We start from the raw sequence: 26,753 nt of genomic DNA on the forward strand, positions 1-26,753 counted from the left end.
GTTCTTTTTTGTTTTGTTTGAGAACTTCCTAGCATGGGATAGAAAATAAATTTGAGAGAGCTACAAAGGACTGTTATGTTGCAGCGAGGACCTAGCTGAAACTAGATAACATAAAATTGGAGTGGTCCAAGTTAGCACAACTGCGCAACTTCCTGAAGATCCATTCACAACATGCGAGTAGGAGCAAAAAAAAAAAAAAAAAAAAAAAGGCAGATGGTGAGAGTAATTTACAGCTGAGGTCTGGCAAGGCATGAGCAGTGCGACAGAAATAAAGGGACAAAGAATTAGAGATTACATTGAAGAGTCAAACTGGTTAACTAAAGAGTTAAGAGAAGAAGGGAAGGGGGAAGGGACAGAGGAAAGAAGGGAGGGGGAAAGAGGGAGAGAGGAAGTAACAGAAAGAAGAAAGATAATATGAGAAGGTACTGAGGCATGAAGGAATTAGAATTCATGATGAGGGCAAAAAGAATAAATTTATAAGGAGTAAGAACTAGGGATAGATGAAGAGATAGGAGGTTTTGATAAGATAAAGAAATTTCAGATTTCTTGGTCAATCAACAATTTCGGGTGATAGCAAGAGCAAAGGTCTGACCATCCCTGTGTGAAGCTAAGTCCAAGTGAAGAACAGATTGAAGAACTAAGATGTATGGTTGTCTGATACTGCTCTTCTAGAGTTGTAAAGGAAAAAGATATTGAATTTAGGGTCAGAGGGCCCAGGCTTAAATCTCGGCTCTACTTTATAAAGCATTTACTATGTGTCAGGAACTATGCTAAGTACAAGTACAAAGAATGAAATATTTACACTCTAATGGGAAAGATAATAAGTACATATAAATAATATATCCAACATAAATATAAAGTTAATAAGTACAAATATATACAAACTAGTTAAATATAAAGCAGTTTGACTACATTGGTAGTCAGGGGATCAGGAAAGCCTTCTTGCTGAAGATGGTGTATGAGCTATGTCTTAAAAGAAGAAATGGAGTCTACAAAGCAAAGTTAGGGAGGGAGAACATTCCAGGCATAAGGGATAACCAGAACAAGGGCATGGAGATCAAAGGTGAAATGTCAGGTATAAGTAAGGCCAGTCTGGCCTTACCAAAATATAAAAGGTGAGTTATGTCCAATAAGGCTGGGAATAAAAGAAATGAAGCCAGGTTGCATGAAGTTTTAGAAGCTCAATACAACAATCCTGTCCCTATGCCTTGTCTTCCCTGCTCTCTACTTCTTGCTCTGGAATGGTAATCAAAACAATAATACTATTACTGGAAAGGGTTGGCTCAAAATATGGCTCGAATCCTATTCAACTTTAAGTTCCATTTTTGTATTTACATCTGGCATAATATTTGGCACATAGAAGTTGCTTAACAAAATGCATTTATTCAATTAATCAACTTTTATTCACTCTTGAAAGACCTGGTAACCAAATAATGTACAAAATGTATGGAAATGAAAAGAAATTTCAGTGTAAACACATACTATTCCTTCAACTCTTTGGTCTAATTTTGAGAATATCATAAAGTGGTTTTACTTTTTTATGTAAATACCTGTTTATTAAACTCAGTTTACAACCATCAGATTGGCTAAGATGACAGAAAAAGGAAAATGACAAATGTTGGAGAGGTGTGGGAAAACAGGTAGGCTAATACACTATGGCGGGTCTGTGAGCTAATTCAAACATTGTGGAAGGCAATTTGGAACTATACCCAAAAAATTATATAACTGTACATACCTTTTGACATAACAATACTACTACAAAGGCTACACTTTAAACAGATCAAAGAAAAAGGAACAAGACCTATATGTATGAAAGTATTTACAGCAGCTCTTTTTGTGGTGGTCAAGAATTGGAAACTGAAGGGATACCCACCAACTGGGGGATGGCTGAACAAGTTATGGTATATCAATGTGATGGAATACTTTCACTGTGCTGTAGGAAATGATAAAGAGGATCATTTCAGTAAAACTTGAGAAGTCTCATATGAACTAATGCAAGATAAAGTGAGCAGAACCAGAAGAACAAATTACACAGTAACAGCAGTATTATAAAGTTAATCAACTGTGAAAGACTTAACAATTCTGGTCAATATGATTCCCCCATAATTCCAAAGGACTCATGATAAAAATGCTATCTAATTCCAAATACAGAATTGATGGGCTCTGAATGCAGATTGAAGAATATTCTCTCTCTCTAAAGGAACAAGGCTAATGTGGAAATATATGGTGCATGACTTCATATGTGTGATGAGTACTGTATTTCATGCCTTCTCAATGGGGAGGGAGAAGGTGGAAGAAAGAAAAAAAAAATTGGAACTGAAAACAAAATAAAATTTCAAACAATTAAATTTTAAATTTAAAAAATCAGTTTACTTTAAAGAATAAAAGCTTACATTTAATCTTTCTTTGATACCAAATTAACAATTAAGCTATTATTAAATAAACATTACTATGTATTATACTTCTACTCTAAAGAAAATATTTACCTGATATCCATTTAGATCAGTATAAAATCTTTTTTGACTGTTTAGGTCTGATGAAATTCTCATTGCAATCTCACGGTTATATTCTCCTCTGATGTCCAAAATATTGGCAACTTCCACAGATTGACCTTCTATTCCTGAATTTGAAACAATATATTATAGCTTGTCAAAAAGTTATCTTTTTTCTTTAAATAAAATTCCTTCCAAATAGGTGATAACCATTTTTAACCACACAGTTTTCAACCTAAATTTCAAATGTTTACTATCAGAAGAAATTTCAACTCCATAGCATATATGACTTAGTAGAATACATGAATGTCTTTCTTTCAAAGAATTACAACATATGCTATGTACACACATGTATAAGCACACATGTGTGTATGTTTACATAGATATGTGTGTATACATACATACACACATATCTGACTTGCAGTATGACCAAGAATACAAACTAATTTAAATAAATTTACCGGTATAACAATGCTATTTGAATATGAAATCCTACTTAACAATCTCAACTATATCGGTTTCTGGAAGAATACTGATAAATGATCTACTATATCTATACAGTGCTCATGCCATGCAAAGGTATGCCTAATGAAACTGATAATATTTTTCAAAACGTATTGTCATTTTAAGGGAAATTTTATACTTTTCACTTATTAAATGCTAGTTCAGAAAAATGAGCAAAGATTAAGAACAGGTCAATATTAAGGGTCCAGGAATCCCAGGTATTCTCCCTACAGAGGAAAAATATGAGCATAAAATATAGGTAAGTTCACATTATGCAGAAAAAAAGAAGGGCAGGGCTTGAGAAGTTACAGATATACAGTCCTGACTCCACTAAGTTCAGCTGGGGTAGAATTAAGAAGGACCAAGAACAACTTGTGCACTCCTTCCTTAACCCCACTCCTAATATTAGGCCTCATATTTCCAATATTTCAAAATACGAATGCTCGCCCACGTTTTCCTATTATTTCTTCTTTACTTTCTTTGACTAGAAATGATCATCATAAGTAAAAAAAAAACAAAGCTGAAAGTGTCTGGGAAAGACAGTTTATGCTAAATTTGAGTCCCAACTTTGCACCTGGGAGAAGAGCCAATGAGGTGATAAGCATTTACAAGCTAAGTGCTGTATATATAAACTCAACTTGTCTAATGCAGTTCACAAAGCATAGTATTTTACGGTGTTTCCCAGGTGCCTAATAGATTTTACTGCAGTGTGGATCCTGGTCTCTTTCTAATACATGACTTTCTAGTATTATTCCACTTTACAAATCCAAAATGTCAACAGGAAGCTAGGATTTCTAACCTTAAGCCACCAATATGCTCCTGAAATGGAAATCATGTGTGTGATCCCTACGTGAAATTAAAATTACTTTTGCTTTGGAATATTTTTTGTTTCCGTGCTACTGTTTAGCACAACACCTGGTGCTTAAAAAAATGCTTACTGAGTGAATGAACCAGAAGGCTGAGAACAGAGGAACAACGGATTTCAGAGAACTTTATAGGATTATCTTTTTTTTTTTTAACTATCTTTCCTTTTCTTTCTTTTTGCAAGAAATTTTACTGTTGGCATTTAGCTTCAGGGTTGGAGCAAGCCAAAGCATCTTGATGAGCCCAGGTCAGACTGGCTAGAAGATGCTGAGTCTACTGACTAGGTACTTGTCCCATCCAGCCAGAGACCTACTTGCAGGTGTTACAGCTGGTCATGGGTTTGCAAAGCCATCTTTTTCTAAGATTAACTTTGTGGCCTGTCACCTCAGTTTCAACCTAGACACCAAAATTCCCCCCCATGCTTCAAGAATGCCCTCTCATCTCCTCATTTCCAGTTCTTGGAATCCTTACCTCCTTCAAGGTGTAACTCAAGCTCCACTTTCTACATCAAGCCTTTCCTGGTGCCCCCACATATTCCTGTTCTCCTTGTACTTTGCATTTTATTTGGACATGTATTTTTTAGGTATTTTGCACTATCTGTCTATTTCCTGAGTTGAATGCAAGCTCCATAAGAGCCAGTAATATTTTATTTTTGTTATAGTGACTGGCAGAGAGCAGACAGTGAATAAATGCTTGAGGAGTGAACTGAATTATGACAGGCTTCACCTCTAATTCCAACCAGCTAAGTCAAAAATAACTCATCTTTCATCATGAAGGTATACAACTTAGAGATATTAACTGGCTGAAAAGATCTATCACCAATATGAGGGAAAAATATTTAAATCACAATGCTAACCTGTGCCAAAAGGTAGCCAATGACGTCTTAGGACAGATGTCTATTTCTATTTTAACGCACAAAACGCTTTCCTTTTATTTTCTAAAAGTTTTTATAAGTGACCACAAAAATACATCATCTTAAACAATTTCTGCAAATGAACCAATTATATAAAAATATTTGCTATAACAATGTGAAACTGCAGGGAAAATGGTAAAAACCAGCAGTCAGATCCAATGGTCTGATGGATTCTCAGGATTTTCATACAGCTGAGAAATTGAGAGGAAGCAGGTGTAGTGGAAACAGCACTAGACTGGAAGTCACAAAAGACCTGGGTTGGAATCCCACACTTCTGGACTGTGTGACCTTGTACAAGTCACTTCTTTGAGCTTCAATTTCCTCAGCTGTATGAGACATAAAGCTCATGTGTAAAGCTCCCTGCAACCCAGAAGTCAGCGATTGCTACCTATTTCTCATTTTAGGTTTTCTTAGTCAACAAAGTTAATACTATGAAATATAAGCATGAAGTATTAAAACAATTCTGATCCTCCTTTCTAGGGTAAAACTCCAGAGGATGAAATTGAACGTCATGGGGCTTTGATCCACAGTAGTACATTGTCAACTGCAAAGAGGAGCATTGGAAAGATGTCACGATCTCTCTTCCAGATCTCACTTCTACACCTTTGGTGATCATGTTCTTGCTCCTTTATCCCTTCACCTGATGTTTGTGATCTGGGTATTTCTGAACCAGGATTTTCATGCTCTTACAGCTTTGAGGAAACTGTGACTGGCTTTCAGGAATGGTTGGGAGATACCTGGTTAGAAGGGAACTTTTTAGGTTTTTTTTTTTTTGTTTTATTGTATCAAATTCTTTTTCATAATCAACAAACGATATGAATAAGGGCTGGGCCTGTACTTTTACTATAATAAGGAACTCCAGGATGAGGAGCCTACCTTTACCAATGCAGGTTATAACACCACCTCTGGAAACTTAAAGTCTTAGTTGTCTCAATAAATAACAAGAAGAAGAATCTTGTATTCCCTATATCATTCAACTGCTTCATAGTGAAGCTTTGGTCTGTTGCAAAATGTCACTTGTACATACTGAGTATTTGTTGTTAAAGATCACACCATATAGCATATGTGCACGAGGAGGGACCAACAAAAGAAAATTAAATGGTGACCATGACTAATATAAGTTCATTTTTTAAAAAAGTAAATTATAAAGGAAAATGTGGCAGCTTTACTTTTGGAGATAATATAAAATTAAATTAAGTACTCTAATCTACATCTAGTTTTTTCCACTGCAGCACATGAAATATATTTAGACATAGCTATACTGGCCTTGCTCACTCTGTTAAGATATTTGTGTGCTGAAATTTTATTATTATTCTTTATAGAATTTGAGTTAGCATTCACAAGTAAAATAACAAAGGAAAAAAAGTTAAAGGCACCAAACATCAGAGGCCTTTGATTTTCACTTTAGCAAATAATCCAGGCCAACTTCCAGGCATTAGCCAAATAACCTAAAGACAAAACTCCTTGGGAAGATTCATGTCCATATTAATACACTATGCTGCATATCTATGTAATTTTAATTGATACTTACTTTCTTTTTGCTTACTCCTAAAACCAGTCAAAGTCTCCCAATTTTTTTCTCCGATCATAACTTTCTAGATGACAGGCAGCATAGTGGAAGGAACAGAATTGGTGTGGTTCTGTGGCTATGAGCAAGTCATTTAACCTTTCGGGAGCCCCAGGAACTCTCCAAGATTATAAAATGCAGAGAAATGATCTACACTGGGAGAGGAAATCCCTCACAAGAAATTTCCTACAAACGAAATCACAGGTCCAATAAAAACAAAACCAAAAAGCCCCAAAATGTCATAGGTAAGCTACTACCTGGACTTTATAGCAACAAACACATTAAGTCAGATCCTCCACATCCCCTGTGAGTCATGTAAGTAGACTAGGAAACATTCCAATATGGTACTCCCACTTCCTTTGTGAGAAAAGTATGATCTGCTAATCTGGTTAGTATTCAGAGCAGTTAACTAAATAACTAAGCCATACAGGTTTAGTGTGGTTTTTTTCCTCCCCTTTAAAAGGTAAGGAAATCATCCTCAAAATTCATATACACCAGGGGATTAAGGCTCAAACCACTGAGGAGCTTCATATTTGCCTAAGTAACTGCATTGAGGGCAGCATGAGTATTAAGTGCTCTTAAGGCTTCCATTTGAGTCATCTCACCTTTCTCACCACATGTATTGCAAATGCAAAGGTGAAGTGAGCTTTGCCAAACTTAACACTATCTTTGGTAAATATCCTGTCTATGCTATTAAATTTTTTGCTAAGTATTATTTGAGTATTACATTTTTTTCCCCAATCTGGAGCCTAAACCCCCAGACAGACCCAAGTCAGACCTTGCCTGGATTACCCCTCAAGAAATTACTGTCTTTTCATCTTTAAACACAAATCTGAAAAAGAGGTAACAGGTTAACACCTTGCTCCACAGCAATTATAATTCTGGTGTCCCTGAGAAAAGGAAGAAGCATCGCTAATGTGTCAAAGGGTCAACTATTCTTCTATAAAAAGGGAAAGCTAAGATGCCATCTCTGAAGTAACTCTCACATTGCTACTCTAATGTAGACACGGATGCGGAGGACCACAGGACCTATTTCACATACATCCCTCCCTCCTCCACCCTCATTTTAACCTGGGATATGAAGAACACCCTTTAATAAATCTCATTTGGAACATAAATCTTTTGTATGGGTTTTTTCCTTTAATGTCCTCAAAACGGATACAGTTACCACATAATCACTTATTAGGAGAGGCCTTTGCTACCAAATGTAAAAGTTTAAACCAGTAGGAAAAAATAATCAAATCATCTCATTTTAAAATTCCTGAACCTAACACAGAGTCCTTAGTCAAACTGCTCTACTGAGTATCCCAAATTTAAGGATACACTGAGAATCTATGCCTCTCATTAGGTACATATTACATTTCCTACCAATTCAAATCAGCAACTCTTCTGCAACTTATATTAGAAGTATCCAGGGAATGGTGGTGCTAAGTGTCTTGCTCAAAGAATCACTATATTTCATAAGTAAGAGTCAAATCTTCCTGACTGAAGCTGGCACGATTCCTTTCTACTTCCTTACTATATGCTAACTCAAATTGGTATTTGCATTCTGTAAGCTCCTGGAGGAACTATTCCCTTTCTGTATTTATATTCCTAGAGTCCACCACAGCAGCTGGCAAATAGTAGACACTTAACAAATGCTTATTACATCAAGCCTTTGAAAACAGACAATCATATACCTTATTGAATCCCTACTTCTAAGTGTATCTATGTGTGGACACTTCTCAGTGAATACTTTTAATACTTAATTATCTAATTACTAATACAATAGTTCTGATCAGAAGTGCTGAAGCCCTAAAGTACAGTGGTGGCCCTGTACCTAAGACAGAAGGGTACAGATGGAAGAAATGTGTATGTTTAACAGAAGAGAATGAGCCACTAATTGGAAAAAAGTAAGGGACAGCAAAGAGTCAAGTGTAACTTTTAAGTAACAAATTGTGGCAACTGGAAGGATGGTGGTGCACTCAAAATAAACAAGTTTGTAGGAGATTTAGGAGGAAAATAATGAGTTACATTTTGGACATTCTCAGTCTGAGATGCCAGGTAGAAGTGTTAATCAGGCAGTTGGCAATGATGTAATCAGGCAGCTGGCAATGTGTGAATGGAGCTGAGGAAAACAATTATGGCCGGACATACAGATTTTGGAGTAATTTCTGTAGCAACAATTGAACCCATAAGATCTGATGAGATTATCAAAGGCTAATGCACTGAGGGAAGAGAAAAGGACCTGGCATAGAGCTTTGATAGATATACATAATTAGGGGGCAGAAGATGGACAATGATCCAGCAAAGGAGATAGAAAAGGAATGCCTAGGCACATGGGAATAGGTCCAGGTGATAACAATGCTACAGGAAGCCAAAACAAAGAAAAGAAATACTATCCAGGAGGAGAGCGGTGATTAACCATCAGAAGCTGCAAACCTCAGGCAGAACAGTTACAATAGAAGGGTTGTGTTGGAGCTAGATTATAAAAGGGTTAAGAAATGTGGGGATGATAAGGATGCAGAGGCAGTGAGAATAGATGTCTTCCTAGGAATCTGGCTGTGAAAGGAAGAGAGATGAAGTAGAATAACTTGAGAGAATGACAGAATCATGCTATATAGACATCAGAGAGAGGGGCAATAGAAAGGAAGAGATTAAGACTGAAGGAAGCAGGAAAGAGGGAAGGATAAAGAAAATGGGAGTGGGGAAAAGATCCAGAGAGGAAAGAGGGAAGCAATGGCACAAGCAAATGATGGGTGGGGAAGGAATCAAAGAGGGAATAACCCTCAAATAGCAAAGAACCCCTTCTTCCTCAAAGACTGCAGTAAAATGTAGAAGGATTTAGTGGTATGGAGTAAAAGACATGGAGAAACTCATTCAATTCAAACATTTTTTATTAAATGCCTACCATGTACGGGGGATATAAAGATAAAAAATGAAACCATCTCTATGCCCCTGAAGTACTTATATATTGTTGTAGAGATAACATGTATACAGAAAAATAACAGGAGAAAACGTTAATTTGGTGGTGGGGGTGCTCTTGAAAGATCTCCAAACAGAAGGGTGGCAATTGGGCTAAATCTTGAAGGAGGCTAGAGATTCCAAATGTACAGGCAAATGATATGATAAATAGGTGAATGGAAAAAAAAAAAAGGATGAATGTGAGAGATGTTATGGAAACAGAATCCATGAGATATGCCAAATGATTGGATACTGGGAGAAGAGGGGAAGAGATAAAGGGAAAAATCCAGAATGACTGATGCTATGAATCTAATTGATCAGTAGTGTTCTCAAAAGAAATGAAACTAGAAATCTGGAGGAGAAATGGTTTTCAGAGGAAATTTGAATTCTATTTTGAACACACTTAGTTTGAAATGCTGATGGGATATCCAACAGGCAGTTGGCAAAGCAAGACTACAATTAAACCTTAAATAAAATGGATATTTGATAGTATGAAATTAAAAAGGTTTTTTACAAACAAAACTAGTGTAGATAAAATTAGAAGTAAACAGGAAACTGGGGGAAAATATTTACAGCAAGCTTCTGTGATAAAGACCTCATTTCTCAGATATATAGGGAATTGAGCCAGAATTATAAAAATAAGAGTCATTCCCTAATTGATAAATGGTCAAAAGATATGAACAGGAAGTTTTCAGAAAAAGAAATCAAAGCTATCAAATCACTACTGATTAGAGGAATGCAAATCAAAACAACTCTGAGATACCACCTCACACCTATAAGATTGGCTAACATGACAGAAAAAGAAAAGGACAAGTACGGGAGGTGATGTGGAAAAACTGGGACACTGATGCACTTTTGATGGAATTGTGAACTAATCTAACCATTCTGGAGAACAATTTGGAGCTACACCCAAAGAGCTATAAAACTGTATATAATCTTTGACCCAGCAAAGGTCAAAGGTAGGTCTGGATTGCTAGGTCTGTATCCCAAAAAGATCAAAAAAGGGAAAGAGATGGCTGTGCGCGCGCGCATGCGCGCGCGTGCGCGCACACACACACACACACACACGTGTATTGATAGCACTTCTCTTTTTGTGGTGGCCAAGAATCAGAAACTGAGGGGATGATCATCAGTTGGGGAACCACTGAACAAGCTGTGGTAACAATTGCCATGGAACACTACAAGAAATGACAAGCAGGATACTTTCAGAAAAACCTAGGAAGTAGTGTAAAATGACAAGCAGGATACTTTCAGAAAAACCTAGAAGTAGCGTAAAATGAAATGCGCAAAACCAGAAGAACACTGCACAGCATCAGCACTACTGAACAACGATCAACTGTGAATGACTTAGCAATACAACAATCCAAAAAGTCACAAAGGACTTAGGAAAAATGCTATCCACCTCCAGAAAAAGAACTGCTGGTATATGAAGACAGATTGAAGCATACTTTTTAACCTTTCTTTATTATTCTTTTTTTGGGGGATCTTTTTTCCCTCTTTTGCAACATGGCTAATACGGAAATTACATCAAACTGTTTGCCTTTCCAGGGAAAGGAAAGGAGAGGGGGCAAGGGAGAGAACTGGAACTCAAAATTAAAAAAAAATGTTTAAAATGTTTGTTCATAGCTTCCCAAAGTGGGAGATACCACCCCCAAGGGGTGCTGGAACAATCCAGGAGGGCGACAGGGGTTTGAAATGATGCGAATTAAAAAAAACAAAACTGTGAAAGAAAATCGATTTCTGGGGGTGGAGGGGTGGGAGAAGTAATTTTTTTTTTTTTTGAAACAGGGCTGGTAGGCCAAATAAGTTTGGGAACTTCTGGTACATGTAATTGAGAAAAAATTAAATAAAAAGAAAAAAATATCATAAGGATGATCAACTGTGAAAGACTTAGCTATTCTGATCAAGACAGTTCCATAGGACCCATAAAGAGAAATGCTATCCACCTCCAGAGAAAACTGATTTCTGAGTGCTGACTGAAGCAAACTTTTTTACTCTATTTTTCTCGTGTATGTTTTCATTTTCAACATGGCTACTATGGAAATATGTTTTGTACAACTTCACAAGTACAATAGATATATTGCTTGCCTTCTCAACAGAATGTTAAAAACTTTTTACATGCAATTGGGAAATATTTAATGAAATAAAAAACGTCCAAAAAACGTACAGATTAGGACACTGATGCATTTTTATTCTTGCAATTTGTTCACATTCTTTTATAAATATTCCAGAAAGGATATATTTAGAAGTGCTGAGGGCTTTGCTTGTTGAGGATACCAATGGAGTATCTAGACTATGGTGTAACTTACATATCAGTTATCTCACTCACTAAATAAGTAGGCCTATTTGCAATTCAAAGCCTAATGTAATTATTCCCTTTTACACAGAGATCAAGGATGTGTACAATGGAAGTACAGATTGTAAAAGATTTTATAGAGAAGAAAAGTAGGCATGAGTAAACAGTTGTAAATATTTTCTTAGTTATTTTTTGAAATGATAAAATCTTTGACTTTTAAAATTATTATTTGATCTCCTCTTCCTCAGATATCTTGAGTATCAACTCCGAAATGTCATTAAAATGATTATCTTTTTCAAGAAGGAACACCTCTGATTTTAGTTGCTCTAGTCTGGCTGCTCTTCCTAGCTTTATTTTCTTTTGCGTCTTTCTACTTTATGTCACACAAGGGGGACTGTGATGCTCAATCTATATACTGAGGTTGCTGAGCAATGTTAAGGGGTCCCCTGAACTTGTCTTTTGAGCTGCTAAATTTTCCAGAAACACTGGACCCAGAATATGCAGGAGGCCCTGCATGTGTCAAGGACACAGCACCACCCTAAGCTTACATAATGTGCTATTCGCATCCCAAACTAGACTCCCTACCTATCCTTGGGAGACAAGATGGGGCCAGTCAGTCTGCACTAGGTGGAAAAATTGCTTGTGCAGCTCAGACCCTTGCAGACAAGCAGACCATCCTATCTTCATAGTCTAGCAGTTCTCAAGGGAAAAGAATGCAGCTTTTTTTGCCATAGGCTTGCTCCTCCTTTTTGGGAGGGATTTGTCCTTTTCCCACCTTTATTGCAACTGCAACGCCCAATTCCCTGCCCCGCCATGCCACACCCCCTTAAGTGGAGATTTCTGGTAGCTCTTCTCTTTGTCCTGCTGTTATAAAAATGCAAACTTCTGTATAGATTGTCAAGTTTCCACATGCATGTTCACTTCTCTTATAACAGACCTAGTGTTCATGTAAGCTTTGTGAAACTGTAATTGCCTGTTGACAAGGCCCTACTATTGCCAATAAAGAAAATTTTTTTTATAGCTATTCATATCTTTTACATTTTTATTTGTTGTTCTTCAATTTCATTCTTAAATGCTCTGGGGATAATCTACTTTTACTGGATCTCTTGTCAAGCTTTCTGTAAACCTATTTTTTTTCTTCTCATATTCCTTATTGTATTATGAAGTGATATAGCTCAATATTCTAAACAGTGTTGTCTTTGACTACTATACATCTCTGGCAAAAACATGTCTTTTGAACATCTACTCTCATTTGGTCACATTATGGAGATGGATTTATACTAGTTAAACTTTCATAGGAAAAAAATGATGATTATCTGTGTTAACATATGTTCTTTTATCCATTTCCTATAACATATAAATTTCTCACTTTTTTCTTTTTTTTCTAATTTGTTAATGTTTTGTCCCTTGCTCAACAAGTTGGTGGTCTGACTGTATACAGAAAGTAGATTTTGAAATTGCTCTCACATTGGCAACCAGTTGATTTTGTATGCTAAATAAATGTACAATATATTTTTAAAGAAGGGCCTAAGTGGGAAATCGCCATTGTGTTCAAATTTCTAACATGTACAAATGCCAATATCAACACATACTAAATCAGTGAGATTTTAGGAATGTGTATAAGCAAAATGTGTTTAAGGTAGAAGGCTCAGTAACACAATTATCATCAGTAAAATGAAGTTGGACTTGATCTCTAAGATGCAGTAGAACACACTCTACGACATATTACACAGAATGAAGTTACTGGTTTATGAAACCACTGGAGTGTAATATCTGTAGAGAAATTGTCTGAACAGAAAATGAAAGCTGGAAGGGGCTTTTAATCTTGTTTTGGGCCTTACTCCAATTTCTTCATTTTACAGATAAGGAAATTGAGGTCCAGAAAGGTTAAAAGATTTGCCCAAGGTCACACAATTAAGTCAGTAATAGATCAAAGACTGCCAAATATCCTTTCAATTTTTTTTTTGTAGATTTCTCTTAGGCTCTGAAGAAATGAAAATTATTTTAAGTCAATGATGTTTCCAAAAGCCAAAGGTCACAGATTAATTATTTCCAAAAATTATATTGAAATTTATATTGTAGAAAAATTTTGCATGTACTCCTTCATTGCTAAATACATCTATATATTGAAATTACCCAATCATTGCAACCAAAAAAGTTTCTGAAACAGTTCATTACATTTTGCCTTCAAGCTACTTGTTTTCTTTCAGGAAATTCATCACAAGTACTGTTTTTTTAATATGTTAGTGAGAGATAAGGCAGAAATATTTAGAAATTTTCTCCTAAGGGCAGTAAAGTGATGATAACTAGCACTGTAATTTGCACTCACAAAAAATATCTGCCTTGGAGAAAACTTGAAGACATACATCATAATAGATCTGAGGTTTGAACCCTTTTGTCAGCATTGGAAAATATATATAAAAGGCTGGTAACCCATAGCAACCTAAAACTTCAAAGCAACTCTTGATGTTAGAAACTAGGACACCCAGTGAAATAATTACAGCTCCGAAGACAAATGAAAGCACAGCTAGCAAATGTGACTTACAGATCACAGTGTCAATGTAAATTAAGTGTTTCTCTAGGCAGGTACAATATCGATTCTAACAAAAAGGGATATAGAGACTTTCTAAATGGATCAAGGACTATAATATAACTTTGAGGTTGCAGAAGGGAAGTACAACATTTGTATAACACTGAGGATGTTAGAAGGGAAGTACAACATTTTTATAACATAAAGCTGTAATTTGGATGACGAGCTAATAATTTTTTACTTTATTTCACTAGGAAAATATTCATAGAACCTACAGAGTAAATAATCTTATAACTCTGAAAGTGCTTAGGAAGAAGAAGTTAAAAGCAGCTGGGTGGTATGAATCTAGATTTAGAAAGAACTGAGTTCAAGACCAGCCTCAGATATTGCAGCGTGACCCTGGGCAAGTCACTGTCTGCTTCCTTAACTGTACAACAGAGACAGTTTTAAATATTTTTTAGTTATTTTTGAAATGATAAAATCATTACCATATATTTCAGAGTTGCTGTGGATCAAATCAGAAAACAGTGCAAAGTCTTTTGTAAACCTTAAAGCATCATGTAAATATTAACGGCAAATATACGTATACAAACTATTCAATCTAACAGAAGGAAAATTACACCAAAGTCTCCCCCAACAACCCTGTTCTGATATGACTTTAACTCTAGTGTATATAAACTATCCTAGGGAAAGATGAAGAACTTTTAGTGCCTTAAGTTTTAAGACCTTTGAAATTACAATTATTAACTACAATTACATGTAACATTACCTTTATGAAGCATAATCACATACATTATCCATTTGATCCATAACAAAATACTCTGAACCAAGCAAAGTTAGTAAGAGTTCTCTTCTCAATTTTAACAGTAAGAATGATAGCTGACATTTATTCAGTGAGTTAAGGTCTCCAAAGCACTTTGTCATTTCATTTGATCTTTGCACCTAACTTATGAAACAGATACTGGAAAGAAACAAAGTCTTAGACATAATTAAGAATAATTAGAAATAATTAGCCCAAGATTCAATTCAATCCAACCATTTATTAATGACTTTCTATGTGCAACGATCACATAGCAATCTGGGCCCACGTGTTTTTCTGAATATGAAGGGGAAAGGGGGGACAGGGGGGAAGGAAATGGAAGAGATTTTTTTTAATTTTAAAAGGATTTTTATTTGGGGGTAAAAATACGGTATGGGAAGTAAACTACATGAAATATATTTAAAGAATATTTTGTTATGTTTCAATGATTCCAATTCTATTAAAAAGTTTTAAATTCATCTAGATTAGAAATATTTAAATAGTTACTTATTAAAGATAAATTATTTATGAGTTTTTTTCTATTTCTTTATCATTCTTACTGGGGGAAAGGCAATTAATCTTTTGTCCACTTATTATTAAATGAATTAGAAACATAAATAAGATTTTATTTCATAATGAAAAAACGACAAACTATATTTCCCCTATGTCTCCCATTTTCTTCTGCCTTGGAAAATCAGTATCAATAACAAAATGGCTCTACTCAACTAAAGAATTTCATTAGATCATAGATTTAGAGTTGGAAGCTACATTAGAGATATAGGACCCATCTGATGAGAAAACAGAAACTCAGGAAGAAGTGACTTGGTGAACGCCACACAGGAAGTTAAGTGGCAGAGCCTAGATCTGAACCAAAATCTATGCTTTTCCACTATACCACCAAGCACAAAAATATTTGTTACATAGTCCAAATATTTTGGGAAACACAGCTTTATATGTATTCTTACCCTGAACATTATAAAGTCGCACGTTGTGCTTCAAATTAGGAAAGAGACATGTAACTTCTGAATAAATCCTTCCATGTGTCACTCTGATAAAAGGTGGATCAGCAGAAATGTAGGGCTGAAGGAAGAAAATTAAAAAACATATTCTTAAATTCTAAGAAAAGTATTTTTTCTTCTAAAACCACAAACCACAGTTGCTTACCAAGCCAACGTAACTGTAAAGATGTACTGTTTCCTAAGGCTACGTTAGGTGGCACATCAGTTTAACCAAATATACTACTTTAAGGTCTTTAAAAGCTTTCACCTCTACCTCATTTGTCCTGAGTTGTGTGAGTTAGTTGACAGAACATGTGCCTGTCCTGCCAGACCTCCACCACATACTTATAATTAAGGGTACCCAAACCGAGAGAATGGCCCATTAAAATTTTCATTTCTGCTTATGAACCAGATGGGGAAAAGGTTAGATGGGAGCTGGTCTTAAAAGTAAAAAAAAAAAAGCAGGGAGAGAGCCTATACCAACCGTTAAGGATCACTGGAAGAAACCATCTCATTGATATGTAATTTGAGTTTTTCCAAAGATGGAAAAGCTATCTATCCTAGTCAGTTATTATGCTAGGTGATAACACAGCAAAATCATTGGGATGAAAGGTTAAGAATAGGTTAACAATAGTTCCTGTGAGACTGCCAAGATAAACTGACACAGAAAGGACAGGTTTAAATAATAATATTTTATGAAAGTATATGAAAAGGTTGAGTCAGCTAACCATCAGGCACCAGAATTTTGGAGTTTGCTGCAAAAGATGAAATAACCTAAGGAAGCGGTACAGTGGGAAAAGCACTGGTTTGGGAATTAGAGGATCTGAGTTCAAGTACCACCTCTGATGCTTACCTGTTGTGTCACTGGGGAAGTCATTTAATTTCTCTGGGCCTCAGTTTCTTCATCTGTAAAATGATGGAGTTGAAACTAGATGACCTCTGAGGTCTCTTCCAGCTCTGGATCTATGATCCTTTGAGGTGTGATTGTCAGGCTAAGTGTTAGGAGATTGCTGTTCCATTAGCCACATAATCCTAGGCCATTCAACCTCCTTGACCCTCAGTCTCTCCATCTGAAAAATGGAGGCAAAACCCACTCTGCCCATACGCTGCTGTAAGGGTCCAATGGAACAAGGTCTGTAAAAATGTCCTATTCTTCTATGGTGGTACAGGGATCATTATCACCATTTGCCTCAAAGACCACAACTAGGAAGAAATCTTCAAGGAGAAGACTTTAAAATGAGGTCCCAAATGGAATATAACATTTTAGATGTCATTTGACCAAAGGAAAGTCCAGCAGGACCATAACCTTTCCTAGGTTTGGACATTATTTTTCTCTTAATGCAGCTCGAGATGGCATTCATGTTTTTGGTTGCTGTATCACACTGTTGATTCATACTGACTCTGCAGTCCAGGAAAACCACTAGGCCTTTTTAAGACAAACTTCCTTTCTGAAAAGATGTTTAGGTCTTCTTTTAAGGTAAATTTATCTTTCACTCTGATATGTGAAAAAATTATTTTCTAAAATCAAAGTGTAAGTCTTTATATTTTAATCTATTAACTCCTATCTTACTAGATTTGGCCCAATATTATATGTCAAGATCTTTTTGGAACTTTCAGTGCTCCACTCCCTTGGTAAGTAAGAATTATCATAACTGTACACCTCAGAATGTACATAAATACTAAATAAATGTGATGGAGCTTGAATGCCTGTTCATGTCTGAGGAATCTGCTTCAACAACCTAAGTAGAGTTTAATGCAACCTGAAATGAATGGTTATACTTATCTCTTTAACTAAATAACTGAGCAGAGCTCCCTCCTTGGGGACACCCTGCTAAAATTTAGTTGACTCATACCTGTAGTATTCTCCTAACCTACCAGATCCTCTAACAAAAAAGAAATGAGGTTGGTCTTGCACTACCAGTTTTTGATGAAATGATGCTGGATTTTTGTGATTACTGCATCATTTTGTAAATGTTCATCAATAATCTCTTCTATATGTTTCAGAAACTATTTACAGGAATTAAAGCCCACTGGCATAGAATTTGTAGACTAACCTTTTTTTTAAACTGGGACAATATTGGCCCTTCTTTAATCTTGCAGGACCTCTATAACCTTCCAAAAATTACTGCGAGCGTCTCATGCTAAATCTTCAGTATCTGTGGATGCCGCTCTACAATGCGGCTTTAAATTTATCAAGAGCAGCTACGAGCAAACTTCCTCTGTATTCACCAAGAAGCATTTATTAAGTGCCTACTGTGTGCAGACACTGTGCTAAGCACTGAGAATATAAAGACAAAAGCGAAACATTCCCTCACCTCAAGACTCTTATACTCTAACCGAAGAGAAAATACTTAAGTAAAAATGGAACATATATTCCAAATGAATAAAAGGGCACCAATTTCCTATTAACAATTTTTGTTTTGTCTTTTTCTAATCTAAATGTAACTTGCCTTAACATAAAATAAAAAAAACTCAAGAGTTTGAATATTCCACTTCTCCATAATCAGTTATCATTGTCCTGACTACCTATCAGTATCAGTACTGCTATTTCCCCCTTTATTCTCTTTTGTTGACCTCCAAAATAGCTTTTTTTTTATTTCTGGGAGGAAGGAGAGCTGAAGATAGCAATTGGTATTAAATGACTTGCCCATGGTCACACAACTAATGTATGAGGTCACATTTGAACTCAGGTCCTCCTGACTGCAGGGCCAATGTTCTATCCACCACCTAACTGCCCCTAAAATAGCTTTTAAAAAATTCTATCTTTAGTTTTACACAGTCTCAGTTCATTCTGAGCCTTGGTAATCCTGCTACTATTATTTTTGAAAATGAATGAAAGCTAGGTGGCATACTGGTTAGAATGCTGGACTTGGAATCAAGAAGACCCAAGTTCAAATCCAGTCTCAGACACTTACTGGCAGTGACCCTGTGTGTTTCAGTTCCCTTATCTGTCAAATGATGATAACAATGGAACCAACCTCATAGGATTGTTTTAAGGACAAATAAGATAGTATGTATAAATATTAATATTACTATTGTTACTATTCTTATTATATTTTATATATTATATATATTATTATATTATATATATTTTAGGATTCATCCTGTTAATCTGCTCTTGTTTCCATCTTCTGTAGACATCTTTTTAAAAATCAAAGCTGGTTTTAAGTTCCCAATCCATTTACTTTGGTTTCTAATGCTGTTCCCTTTTCCTCTTCTTCAGAATTGTGAATTCCTCTTTACTATGTCTTCTTTTTTTTTTCCCAAGTCTTCTAAATTCCATTCTTGGGGAGCCTCATATCCTTCCTAGGCTGAATTCATTTGTAGAATTTTTGGCAACTTAGCCTTTTTCTGAACCCTTTGAAATCTATTATCTCCAATTCTTAGGCAAATGTAACTATGTCAGGCTTTTTTCATCTTCCTTATCCCAAATTTTAAAGTGGAAGTTACTTATTTCTAAGCTTTCCAGGATTTTCCCTAAAGCAACCAATCCCTACTTGATAGAAGGATCATGTGCAGAATAAATTTTCCCTTATTGGTTCCTCTATCTTTTTAAAGTATAAAATTATCATTTAGCAGTAAAGAAATAATTAGATGCTCTATTCTGGTAGAAAGCCAGCAGATGTCTGGATAATTTATATTCTCCATCACTAGCCCATTAGTTAGTCACTAAGTATTTATTAAGTCTTTACTAACATGCCAATCACTGTGTTAAGGTGCTGGGGACATAAAGTAAACACGCAAAAAAAAAAAGTCCCTGCTTTCAAAAATTATTACTACACTAGGCCTCTATGCTATACATGAGATCTGTTTCCTGAAGTCCTCATCTAAGTCTTCTTTTTGTTTAGGTAACATGTAATATAATCCACTTCCGTGTCTGCCTCCACTCATCTTGACTTATGTGCTCTCAACTATGATTATATCCCGCAGTACCTAAATTTCCTGACATAAATATGTTTCCCTTGGTGTACTTCTGTATTTACACCATTCTCTTGTCTTCACTTATTCCCCCGTCTTGTTACTTATTAATAATATGTAATTTTTCAATGCCCTATTCCAGTCATGGATTATATCCTATGTATTGTCAATATACTACTCTGTCTCCTTAATATTAAAAAGAGTGTTCTGGTAGTGGTATTGGTATCTGGTAGAGAGATTGGAGGCTGGAAGTACATTATATCAAAAAGATTCAGAACTACAGTGAACTACCCTACACAGGCTTTATGTTCCTTTAAAGAAAAGGTATCTCTTTACTTGGAAAAAAAAAATACCAAACTAAAAGTTGTGCAGGGCTTTACTTCCTTAAAAATTTTTTTTTCTGAACTTATAAACCAAGTAAGAACACTTCCATGTAAACAGTACAACAAAAACAGAAGACTCTATAGGAAACCATAAATCTCCATTTTATGTTGTTTTAAAATACTCACACACATAAAATAATCACACAGATATATATACACACAAAGACATACACACAATAAAATTTATACCTCTCTACAGAGAAATTGCTACCTCTCTTTCAGGGAGTGGATGGCAAGATTCATCATAGGAGCTATGGAGACATGGTTAGTCAGTGCTTTGATAAGAGGTGTCTTTAGAGTAATTTTAGTTTACGATGTTGTCCTTGTATAAACTGTTCTCGATTGTTTGCTTCAATTTGCGTCAGTTCATACTGCCAAGGATTCTCTATAATCATGTCTTTTATAATTTCATGAAGCTCAACAATAGTACATTACATTTATTTGTTCAGTCACTTCCCAATTATCTAAGAGGCAATTTAAGGCAGTCCTTTAGGTTTCAGTTATTTTTCTCTCCCTCCAACTGCTCCTCTTTTTAATACTCCTTTCAAGATCAGGAAGTTTGCTCTTCCCTCCCCAGAATTATCCTTCCTCTTAATCCACTCTCTATTTCCTTGTGGAAATGGATGCACAGCTACACAAAACTATGTGTGTTCAACTTTCCTTTGTTCACTGCGGGTAAGAGTGAAGTTTATTTATCTGATGTGCACTTTTCTCACCCTTTCTTCCACGTTCATATTTTCTTTCCATTCAGACTAATTAAGATAAACGGCAGGCCCCATTATCTTTCTCCTTTCTATACCTTATTATACTTTCTATGCCTTTCCCCTCTTCAAATCCTGAGAAAAGAACCAGTTCACTCCCTGGGACCTCTGTTTTCTCATTTAATCCCTTCAATCTCATTTTAAGATGTTGTGATTTTAAGGGACACTTAATTTTCTTCTCCATTAGAAAGTTAGCACTACATCATCATATAGTTTATTCCAATTGCTTGAATACATTTGCCTTTCTAGGTGAACTCTTGTGTTTATTATTTCAAAGTTACTACTCCATTCTGATCTTTTTCATCAGAAATGCTTTAAAAATCTTCTATTCTATTAAAGATCCACTTTCTCCCCTGTAAGATTACACACAAATTTGCAGAGTAATTATTACTAGTAGTACGCCTCTCTCTTTTTCCTTTAAGAATTCTGTATTTCAAGAGTACCTTTCATTTTCAGTAGAAGCTGCCAGGTCTTGTGTGATCTTGACTGTAGTTACTCATTACTTGAACTGCTCTCTGGATTTATATGATATTTTTTTTCTTTGATTTCGTAGCTCTAGATTTTGAGTGTGACATTTCTGGGACTTTTTATTTTGAGACTCCTCTCAGGAGATAATTAGTGAATTTTTTTGTATGTTTACTTTGCTCTCTGGTTCTAATCTATCTGAATTTTAACTTATGATCTATTAATTTATTCCTCCTTGACCTGTTTTCAAGGCCATTAAAAAAAATCAGCTTACATTGTCTCCTAATTTTTTAATCTTTTGATTTTTTTCTAACATTTTTTGCTGTTTCGTGGAGTCACTGATTTTTCTCTTTTGGTTTCTTCTAGTTTTTGGTCTTCTAGCTTTCTAGTCCATTTCTTGGTTAAGTTCTGTTTTTGCATCTAAGCTACTTATTTTTTCTTCCATATTCTTTCCTCAGGAGCTTTGATTTCATTTCATAATCTCTTGATTCATTTATTCTAGCTATTCACGTAGTCCTTGTAGAAAATCCTTTTTTTCTTTGAATCTCTGCTTGAAGTTGTTATGGAGTTAGATTTGTAATAATTTTTTATATTGGATGATGTTTTCCTTGATTTATTCATCTCTCTAGCTCTACTTCCTAGACTGAGACTTGGTGCCAGAGGCACACTATAATCCCTATTGTGCTTTTGCGTGAGGTTCTGTGCGTGGTCTTTCTCGGCATCCCTCAGCCTCTAGTGCTGACACAAGCCATTTCGAAGCCCTTGGGTTAAGACTTCCCTGGACCTTTGAGGTTCAGAGTGTGGAATATTTAGGGTTTTCTCCAGTGTCTCAGGGCAGAGTGACAGTGTCCTAGGCTTCCCAGGTCTGAGTACTGGTTGATTGACACCACACTGGTCAGTACTTAATCTTGCTCCCTGGGGCTTTCAGGGTCTCCATCCTGAGGCTTTCTCAGGGAAGCATTCAGATTTACTTATCATTTATTGCATTCAGATATAGAACACAGCATGGTTCCTGTCCCTGACCATCTCTGACCACACTAGAAGGCTTACTGGGTGACTAGAAGGAGAAAGATGCTAACTTTTTCTGCAGTTTTAGGTAGATGTCATTCACTATAGTTTTTCCTTGGATTTCTTAATCAATATTTGGCCTGGTGCAAACTTCAAGGTTTTGAGGATGTAAGTCAGGGGTGAGGAACCTGTGGCCTGAAGGCCTTTTGACTGAAGGGCTGCACTTGAAGACCTGGAGGGCCACATGTGGCCTCAAGGTTGCAGGTTAGTCCTGGTGTAAGTATTTAGGAGCTAGGTGGTCTGCCTCTTCTTCAGGTGGCTATCTTAGCAGAAATTTAAACTTTTCAAAGTGTTTTCAGCTCTCATTTAATTTCCTCATTAATACTCTATGAGGCATTAGCAGTTCAGATATTACCTCCATTTTAGTGGTGAGAAACCTCAAGTTCATATAAAGAAAGCGTGTACCATGCCTAAAAATAAAGTCAGCTGAGATCAGAAGGAAGCATTCCAACTACAGTACTCTTTAAGTGGAATCTATGAGATCTGCTTCACATTTTAGTAATGCTTCTGTATTTGAACTTTCATTAAGGTTTATTTTCCAGAGATTTGGAGTATAAGTATTGCCCCTTTTCTTATTTCTCATGCCCTTTCAAATTTTCAGTTTTACTTTCAACTATTCAAATCTATATTCTACTCCACCACCATACTTAGGAATTTTTCTCATTTATTACTCAAAGAACATACTATGAATCAAATAGAGAAAAAAATTACAGACCTAGTGAATAAATCATGAAATTTTCAAATTAAAATAAAATAATGTTCATTTTAAAGAGTGAGGTCTAAAAGATAATACAAAAGAATTAGAAAATGATTATTTTCTTTCATCATCCTTGGATTGCATGGTGTAAGTGTCAACGAAAGGACAAACTGCTAAAAGATGGGAAGCAGGAAAGCAGAAATGCATGGAGCCTAGAAAATCTACAAACAAGTCAATGAATAACCAAGAGTTAGCTTACATGCAAAATGCACAAATATATGCACACATAAACATAAAATCACATGCAAAGAACTGTATACTGTCAGTACCATTTCTATTTCTGAAGATAATGTGTTAAATGTAAAATTTTAGGGGCAGCTAGATGGTGCAGAGAGTAGAGCACCAGCCCTGGAGTCAGGATGACCTGAGTTCAAATCCAGCCTCAGACACTTGACACATGTACTAGCTGTGCGACCTTGGGCAAGTCACTTAACCCCAATTGCCCTGCCCCCCCCAATGTAAAATTTTATTTTACTCTGTTTTCCCAACCATAAATGGTTAAGCAAACTGACATAACATATGTCCCAGAACTTAAGTCAATACATGGTCAAAAGATTAATAAATGGGACTATGAGATAATAGAGTTAAGCACTGGAAGGAACTTTGGAGGTAATTTTATCCAACCCTCTTTTTACACATAAAGAAACTAGAGGTTGAGAATCACCTAAGGTTACATAGTATATAATAGGCAGTAAGCAATGTCATCAAGATTCAAATGTAAGATCTTATGACTCCAGATGTAAGTTTATACATTGAACCAAACCTTTTCTCCTAGGTTAGAAGAATTTTCTTTCTTATTCCTTAACTTTCAAAAAGAATCTGCATACTTAAGCATTCAGAACCATACCTTGGCTTCTCCATCAGGTAAGAAAAGATAAGCACCACTTTTGTCTCTACCATTTCTGGTTCCATACCACGCGAACTCCACTTTGACTTCATGGATTTTACCATCTTCTTTATTAGTCATTCTCTAAGGATAGAAAATTCCCCATTTGTAAGTATTAACAACCAAACAGCCACAAATCCTAAGTATAAATAATCTCAATATCTCAATTTCCTATTTAAGGAAATAACTTAGTGGCAAACTTCCAAGAGTCCTGGATCAGTATGAAAGGATATCAATTGCCTTCACAAGAGTCATTGTATTTCCATAGCATGGAAAAAATACAAGGGGTCATGGGGACAAGTTTAGGAAATTTACACTGTAAAAGGGGCTACTGTCCACCTGGACTCTCTCTCAGCAACTTCTGTAAATTCTATATGGCTCCCAATACATAGTGGTTTATGGGGGGAAGGAAGTTCCTGCATATTGTGATGTATTGTGATTTTTTTGCATATAAGCACTAATGATAAGTGATAATATTTATTTTGACATACCTCCATTAATCCAGATCCACTAAAATCAAGTTTTATATATGAGTTCTCTATAGTTATGTCATCTGTATTGACTTTCATTTCTTTTATCTTGAAAATTGTTCCAGAACTTGCTTCCGTATTATAGACTGTATAAGCAGCCATGTGTGACTCTGAGCTCTCTGATTCCAAAAGCTGGTATATATTCATACTTAATGGCAGTAGGTGGGCCACAAAGGAAATCTGTTGAATGTAGTGGAAAAAAACAGTTAAAGAATTCAACCAACTATCAAGTGTTACTAGTGAGGAAAAAAATCCTCCCTATAACATAAATTTTTTAACACTATATGGAACAAATCTATCCCTGAGGGAATACGCCTGGACAATCTAGGGTAAAGCTCCAAACCCTAAGAAGACATTTAAGATTTTAATATTAGATATTAGAGTCAGCATGCTGCAGTGCAGAGAACACACTAGACTTGAAGTTAGGAAGACCTGCATTCAAATCCCACCTCAGACACTTACTAGCTACATTACTTGGGTTAAGACACATAACCTCTTCAGACTTCTACTTCATCTGTAAAGAGAAAGCTTGACCCAATGAACTCAAAGGTCCTTTCTAAAACTATGATGCTTTGATCAAATATGCAAGCATTATACGGCTATTTCTAAAGACTTTTCTAATAGCGTTCTTCTAGCAGAGGACTGGTAAATATTGGCAAAAGAGATACAAAGATAATATAGTCCTTTGAACACAGCAGATGGTTTTATAAATGTGCTGAATGTTAAAAGAAAAATTCAAAGATAAAAATTCCTTTTTAAAAATAAAATACTGATTCCAGAAGTTCACAACATTCTTTAGATTTGTAAAATAAAGGTGATACACTTGGTGTGTTTCCTGTAAGTTTATATCAGACCCATTCAGTAATTCCCTTTCAAAATAATATAATTCCAATTAAGTAAGTCCCAGACTAAAAATTCAATCTGCAGGGTTACACTTGGAACACCATTTAACATAGATTACTTAGTGAAATTCTCAGAAATGTTTACATTATATGGCTTCTATCTTTCATGATTTTAGCAGTTTAAGAAGGCTTTCTTTTCTAATTCGTTAACCCTTATTGTAAAAGCTGCATTAAAATTATCCAAAATATTGAAAATAGAATACACGAATTATTAAGACCCACAATACTAAGAACTGAAAACGTTTGCAACACTCTTCCGGGAAACCAAGATAATAAAATATGGCATTACAGAGAACACAAGTGAATCAATAGTAGTTTTAACTTTAACTATATCATGCATGGTAACAAAACAAATAATATCAATTATTTACACTTACAAACCAAATGTAGCCAATAGTACCTAATATTGACTATATTTTGTTTAATGTAACAAAGTAAACTGAAGTATCAATTCCATAAGGCACTGAATCATACAAAGATTTAAAATTCCACACTCTTGGCCTTTGAGGAGCTTTCAATATAGTAGGGGAGATATAATACACATGAAAGTAATGATAAAACAAAACAGAACTTTAAGTGTATAAGAGAGGTACAAAGAAGTAACACACCTGATATGCTTCATTTGAAATTGTATTGGCTCCCTCCCAAACAGCACTAATTTGAATTGAGACAGGTTTTCCTGAATCTGTGAGTACTTTAACTTTTGATGAACTCACATAGACTGAAACCACAGAGTGACGCTCTTGTTCAAAAGGATTATAGATCACAAGGTACCTGAAAAAAATAGTTGTAATTATTTTTAAAAATATTTCAGCTTTAAAAAAAATTATTTATGTGACTTCTCTTGTGTTGAACAGAGCACTAATTAATAGATAAGTAATAAAATTTTATGAGTAAAATATTCAGGCAGAATTGCTGAAAAATCAAAAGTTAAATCCTATACCCATGGTCATTTTCCTGCCATGCCTGGTTAAGCTGCTAGGTGGCATAGTGGATGGAGTCCTGGACTTAGAGTCCAGAAGACCTGAATGTGAATCCTGCCTCAGTCGCTTCCTAGCTGTGTGACTTTGGGCAAATCACAACCTCAATTCAGCTTCATTTTCCAGATCTGCAAAATGGGGAAAATAATAGACCAACTTCACAGGGTTGTTATAAAGATAAACTCAATGAGATAATG

At 35.6% G+C, this 26,753-nt stretch overlaps 1 protein-coding gene across 1 annotated transcript in view; it reads right to left on the minus strand.

Annotated features, from left to right (window-relative positions):
* Positions 1-26,753, minus strand: part of MAN2A1 (mannosidase alpha class 2A member 1) — a 211,809-nt gene that overhangs the window by 32,433 nt on the left and 152,623 nt on the right. The window contains exons 13-17 of the mRNA XM_036735899.1: positions 26,185-26,350; positions 24,636-24,854; positions 24,106-24,228; positions 15,874-15,988; positions 2,487-2,620 (exon numbers count right to left, since the gene is read on the minus strand). Coding sequence (XP_036591794.1) covers positions 2,487-2,620; positions 15,874-15,988; positions 24,106-24,228; positions 24,636-24,854; positions 26,185-26,350 — 757 coding nt within the window. The remainder of the gene's footprint in view (positions 1-2,486; positions 2,621-15,873; positions 15,989-24,105; positions 24,229-24,635; positions 24,855-26,184; positions 26,351-26,753) is intronic.

Source organism: Trichosurus vulpecula, chromosome 1 (assembly GCF_011100635.1).
Source record: "Trichosurus vulpecula isolate mTriVul1 chromosome 1, mTriVul1.pri, whole genome shotgun sequence".
Taxonomy (NCBI): Eukaryota; Metazoa; Chordata; class Mammalia; order Diprotodontia; family Phalangeridae; genus Trichosurus; species Trichosurus vulpecula.